Below are 5,140 nucleotides of genomic sequence, written 5' to 3' on the forward strand. Positions count from 1 at the left end.
CCCTTTTGCCCCCTTCCCCCCTTCCCCCCCCTGAGAAAACCCCTTGCAAATGTCTGCCGGCAGCGGGGACCGCAGTCTGGTGAGCCTCGGGAAGGACCTGCACCGGCTGTCCCGGCACCTGGACACCACCTCCCGGCCCCTGGCGCAGCGGATCAATGACCTGGCGGCCACATCACTTGCCGGGCTGGAGTCGGTGCTGCATGCGACCGACGCTGGCTCGGCCGATGCGGCCGGCTTGGCCGACGCCAGCCTGGCCGCGGCCGGTCCTCTGCGCCATGCATGTGGCGAGATGCTGACCGTCTGCGAGCAGGAGCTCCACCTGCTGGACCGGGCGCTGGACTCGCTCGGGGCGCTGCTGGCCGCGCGCGAGGCCATGCCCTTGCCGCTGCTCTCGGCTGCCTCGTTGGCCGGCGGAGCTGGCCCCGGATCCGGGCCCGCCCGGCGGGCAGTTGTCTTCCCACCGCCACTGTGTGGGCCCACGCCGGCGGCCTTCGGGTATGTGGCCCCCTCTGGGGCCTTTGTGGCGGCGCTGGTGGCGACGCACGAAGAGGAAGAGCCGGCCGCCGTGGCGGCCACCGCCATGACAGCCGCCGCGGCACCGGGCTCGCCGACTCCCGGCGGGCGCCCAGCCAACGCGGACGCGCGGACCCCGGGCACCCCGCACCATCCGCACCATCCGCAGCATCTGCACCACTCGCACGGCGGAGCCTGGACACCGGTGCACGGGAGCCACCGGCCCGCGTCGCCGGCCAGCGCCGGCACCGGCTCCGCCGTGGACCCCACCAACAAGACGTGGATTTTGGCCCGGGTGTCGCGCTATGACCCGGCCGCCCGGCGGTATTCCGTTGTGGACATGGACTCGCCGGCGGGGGCCGACCCGGCCGGTGCCCTGTCCGGAGGCCCTGGCGCCGGGGCCGCGTCCTCCACATATGTCGTTCCGCCGGCGTGCATCATCCCCCTGCCGACATCTCTGCCGGACCCGCGGCTGGACCTGGAGGCCGAGCGCCGCGCGGCCCCGGACGGGCTGGCCTTCCTGCCGATGGAATTCCCGGTTGGCGCCCGAGTCCTTGGTCTCTACCCGGACACCACGTGCTTCTATGCCGGGACCGTGGTCGAGCCGCCGAGCTCCCGGACCAAGGTCACCCTCTCGGATGTGGTTCCCGGCGGGGATGGCGTCCAGTCGGTTCCCAGCTACCTCATTGAGTATGACCATGATGACCCGCCGCTGAAGGAGTGCGCCGCGCGCTATGTCATCTCCCTGCCGCCGGAGTCGGATGAGCTTCGCCCGGGGGGCGCCTCGCCGGCCAGCGGCGATTCCTCGCCCGGGCCGAAGGCCCCATCCGGCGCGTCCTCCTCCTCCTCCTCCTCTTCCTCTTCCTCTTCCTCCTCGTCGTCGTCGTCGGGATCCGGGCACACTGGCCGGGGGATGCTCTCGTCCCCGGGCCCCCCCGAGCGGACCAGCGCGCGCGGGTCCGGTCGCGGCGCCGGGCACGGCTTCCAGCTTTCGACACATGCGCCGTGGGACGGCGGGACACCAATGTGTGCCAGCCCCGGAGGGGCGGCATCTTCCAGCCAGGCACCCGGGTCAGGCTTCGGCGGTCCGGCCGGTGTCCGGGGCTCGCGCAACCGCGCGTCCTCTTCGGGTGCCATGGAGGCGGACCTTCCGCCGGCCAAGCGCGGGCACAGCGTTCCGCGCGTCACCGGGCCCCCGCCTCCGAACCCCGGGCGCCGGTACCACCCTGACCCTGGGGTCTTCCCTGCGCCGGCCGAGTCGGCCCTGCTTGGTACGTGCAGATCCTCCGCCGGCCTGCTTGGCCGCGCCCGCCTCGCCGGACACGCTGCCATGTGCATCGATCACCTGCCCCACTTTCCCATCATGTCCCCGCGTTGCGCCTGGAAACGACACTCACTCACACACTTGCATGCATACATATATATATACACACGCGCAGGCAAACCCTCAAGGTCGATATTGGCGGGTTCCGGCCCAGATGCATCCCACGCCCCCGCTCTAAGCGCGGTCCCCGGGATCCCGGCCACTGGATCCGAGCCGAGCCGCGTGCGACATGGTGTTGTCCGTCGGCGGAAGGAGTTTTGATCCTTGGCCCGTCCCCCCCGCCTGCCTCCAGGGCTCCTTTGCCTGCCCCCCGCCCCCCCCCCCCTCGCCCTCGCCCTCCTTCTCCATGGACAGGTGAATACACACACACACATGCATACAAATGAAAATAGGCCCAGCAGAGGGGAGAGATTGGTCTATGGAGGGGCTCGCAGGCGCAAAGGAACACACAGGCGGCGCAAGAAAAGTGTGAATGTGCCCGTGCGCTTGAGGTGTGCGCGTGCATGCGTGTGGATGTGTGAGTGCCGATGCGTGCCTGGTGCTTCAGGCCGAGTTGCGCTTCCTGCTCTGCGGCAGGACCTCAATGTCATCGGACACCGTGAGCTTGCTCCGGATGCGCCACTTGCGGTCCTGCGTCAGGCAAGACTCGATGGCTAGGTAATCCACCACATGGACCACCGGCGGGGCCACCAGGCCGTCCGGCAGGATGGGCTTCCCGTCCGGACCGAGGGTCACCGGCTGCGTGGACTTCAGCACCGACTGCAGGCGCGACACACGGACAATGGCCTGGGCAAACTTGGTCCCAACCGAGTCGGGAATCTCGAGGTAGTTCAGCGACACAATCCGCGGCGGGTCCACCCGGCCACCATCGATCCAGGTGAAGTGGAACTTCTGCCCCAGCCGGGGGCCATGGTGCTGACGGATCTGCTCCTTGAGCCCGCTCAGCATGTCCGCAGTCAGGTGCTGCTCGAGGCCGGTGGTGTCGCCGCTGGCGAAGGCCCGGTTCAGGGCCACATACTGCGACTCGGTGTCCAGGGCAATTTCCCGAGCCTTGAAAGACTCGAGCTCGCCCTTGGTCTTTGCGACGCTGAGGAAGTCACATGGGGAGACAGAGAGAGAGGAGCGAGCGAGCGAGTTCAGGGGCAAGGGGAGGCGGGCAAGGCGAGCAGGAAGGTGTAAAGGAGGGAGGGGAGGAGTTAGGCCCGGGGGACCCGACAGGCAGGGGGAGAGGCGGAGGGCAGAGGAAGAGCAGAGGCAAGTGTGTGTGTGTGTGTGTGTGTGTGCGTGTGTGTGTGTCTATGAAACGCACAAGTAGGTGGTGGAAATGTACTTCCGAATGTTCTCGTAACGCTGCATGAGTCCCTTCTTGGTGTAGATGGGGCTCAGGGCGGACTTGTGCACCGGGATGCGCGGCTGGATCAGCACCGGCAAGCTGCCCTTCTTCATCAGCGTGTCGATTTGACGCAGGGAAGAGTAAGAGCGCACACCGTCGGCCGGAGCAGCCAGGGCGGCGAGGGCCACAGGGGTGGGCCGCAAAGCGGCCGCCACCAGGACCGGACGCACAAGGGGCGACAGGCGCAGGGCCGAGGAGATCATGGTGTTCTTTCGAGGGGAAGGGACAGCAAGGGACGGGGCAAGAAGCAAGACAGGAAGAGGTGGTGGAGTTTAGGCATGGCCTGGCATCGCCGGGATGCCCCTTCGCGCCGCTCGCTCTTTGCGCGATCTTGACCGCCACGCGAATTTGCCGCGATCGGGGCAAAGGGCCACGCCCGGCCTGTCCCGCCCGCCCTCTCTTCCCTCGTCTCGCCTCTCCGTGGCAGCGTACGCACGTCCACACACACACACACACACACACACACACACACACACACACACACACACACACACACACACACACACACACACACACACACACACACGCACACGTACGCACACACACGCATCGACACCAACAGGGCGGACGCGCACACGCACACGCACACGCACACGCACACGCCTCCACCGGCTGTGCGGAAACGTGAGCGGCCACCTCTCTGTGAGCTACCACCTGAAGCGCCTGGAGAATCCTGGTTGAAACACCGAACCGACGCGGATTTAGGAAATGCCCCCACCGAAGGACAAGGAGCGCGCCCTGCAGTAGCCATTCGGCAAACGGCCTTCCGTTGGCATTCGAGATAGATGATCGGTCAACCGTGTATTATATGCCTGTCCAATTAGGGAAACACCGCCTGCCCCCAGCCCGCACTCCCCTGTGCTCCCCTGCTCTCAATAGACTATGCCTAGTGAGGACACACGTGTGGGAGGAGGGGGAGGGACGATGAAAGTATCAATGCACAAACAGAGAGGAGATCGCGGGAATAGAAACGGAGAGAGAGAGAGAGGAAGGGAGAGGGAGGAGGCAAGAAAATGCCTGAATCTCCCCCCCCCCCCCCACACCCCGTTCTCGCTTCATCCATGATCATCAGTTGTCGGCAGCCTTTCCGGAATGATGGAAGTCCAGCAGCCGGGCCAGGAGGTCCTGATGGTCGAAGGCCAGACGAAGACGCTCGCCCTCCGGCAGGTCGCCGATGCCACTGCCGAGAATTCGCGCGACCGGGATCCACTGGGCCTTGGCCGCGTCATCGCCAGCCACCGGGGCCTTCTCGGTCGGGCCGAGGTCAATCCCGTAGAAGAGGGTGACCGTGTGTCGACGGGGGTCGCGATCGGGAGCGCCAGCGGCCGCAAGCAGCCGCGGCTCCGCGGCGCCCGCGTCCGGTACGATGCCGCACTCCTCCTCGAGCTCGCGAAGGACGGCGCGCTGGAGACAGAGGAGGGAGCCGCGCGGCGCCCAAGGGGAGGGGCGGGGGAGGGGCGAAAAGAAGGTCACGTCAGAGGGTGGCCAAGGGAGAGATCTGGCGGCAGGTCGGCGAGCGACACCGTCTCAGCAGGAGCCAGTACCTCCGGCGCTTCGCCATAATCAAGGAACCCGCCAGGGAAGGCCCAGCAGCCCTTGAAGGGGGGATTGGCACGCTCAATCAGCAGCACCTCCAGACGGTCAGCCGGCAAAGAGGCCGCCTCGTTCTGTCGCAGGACACCGGCATCCACAGTCAGCGAGGGGGTGCGCCACTGCTTGCAGGTGGGGCAGGGCCAGGGATGGTCGGAGTTGCATGTGGAGCTCATGACGGCCAGGGGGGCAAGGGAGGGGCGGCGGGAGGAACGAAGGGCGGGGAGGGATCGAGACAGCCAGGTGCCTCGTGTAAGTAGCATCAGAGGGTGCAAGAGGGGGGGGGGGGGGGGGGGGGGGGGGGGGGGGGGGGGGGGGGG

At 67.3% G+C, this 5,140-nt stretch overlaps 3 protein-coding genes across 3 annotated transcripts; 1 reads left to right on the top strand and 2 right to left on the bottom strand.

The window, feature by feature from the left end:
• Positions 1–49: 49 nt before the first annotated feature.
• H696_01223 (hypothetical protein) lies at positions 50–2,228 on the top strand (the record flags this gene model as incomplete). The annotated part of the gene is made up of 2 exons (XM_009495108.1): positions 50–1,784; positions 1,953–2,228. The coding sequence occupies 2 exons, from the start codon at positions 50–52 to the stop codon at positions 2,096–2,098; spliced, it is 1,881 nt and encodes a 626-aa protein (XP_009493383.1). The 3' UTR covers positions 2,099–2,228.
• On the bottom strand, positions 2,227–3,506 carry H696_01224 (hypothetical protein). The gene is made up of 2 exons (XM_009495109.1): positions 3,147–3,506; positions 2,227–2,924 (listed from the first exon to the last, which is right to left on the bottom strand). The coding sequence occupies exons 1-2, from the start codon at positions 3,431–3,433 to the stop codon at positions 2,381–2,383; spliced, it is 831 nt and encodes a 276-aa protein (XP_009493384.1). The 5' UTR covers positions 3,434–3,506; the 3' UTR covers positions 2,227–2,380.
• Positions 3,507–4,252: 746 nt separating this feature from the next.
• H696_01225 (hypothetical protein) lies at positions 4,253–5,106 on the bottom strand. Its single transcript, XM_009495110.1, has 2 exons — positions 4,775–5,106; positions 4,253–4,634 (listed from the first exon to the last, which is right to left on the bottom strand). The coding sequence occupies exons 1-2, from the start codon at positions 5,081–5,083 to the stop codon at positions 4,299–4,301; spliced, it is 645 nt and encodes a 214-aa protein (XP_009493385.1). The 5' UTR covers positions 5,084–5,106; the 3' UTR covers positions 4,253–4,298.
• Positions 5,107–5,140: the final 34 nt, after the last annotated feature.

This window comes from Fonticula alba (assembly GCF_000388065.1).
Source record: "Fonticula alba strain ATCC 38817 unplaced genomic scaffold supercont2.2, whole genome shotgun sequence".
NCBI lineage: Eukaryota > Rotosphaerida > Fonticulaceae > Fonticula > Fonticula alba.

What these genes read in the sequence shown, in the direction of transcription:
- H696_01224 (XM_009495109.1), bottom strand. Translation starts at nt 3,433, where the DNA reads ATGATCTCCTCGGCCCTGCGCCTGTCGCCCCTTGTGCGTCCGGTCCTG. An exon ending in TACATTTCCACCACCTACTT is followed by an intron (nt 2,925 to 3,146) that starts GTGCGTTTCATA and finishes TGACTTCCTCAG; the next exon opens with CGTCGCAAAGACCAAGGGCG.
- H696_01225 (XM_009495110.1), bottom strand. Translation starts at nt 5,083, where the DNA reads ATGCTACTTACACGAGGCACCTGGCTGTCTCGATCCCTCCCCGCCCTT. An exon ending in ATTATGGCGAAGCGCCGGAG is followed by an intron (nt 4,635 to 4,774) that starts GTACTGGCTCCT and finishes CTCTGTCTCCAG; the next exon opens with CGCGCCGTCCTTCGCGAGCT.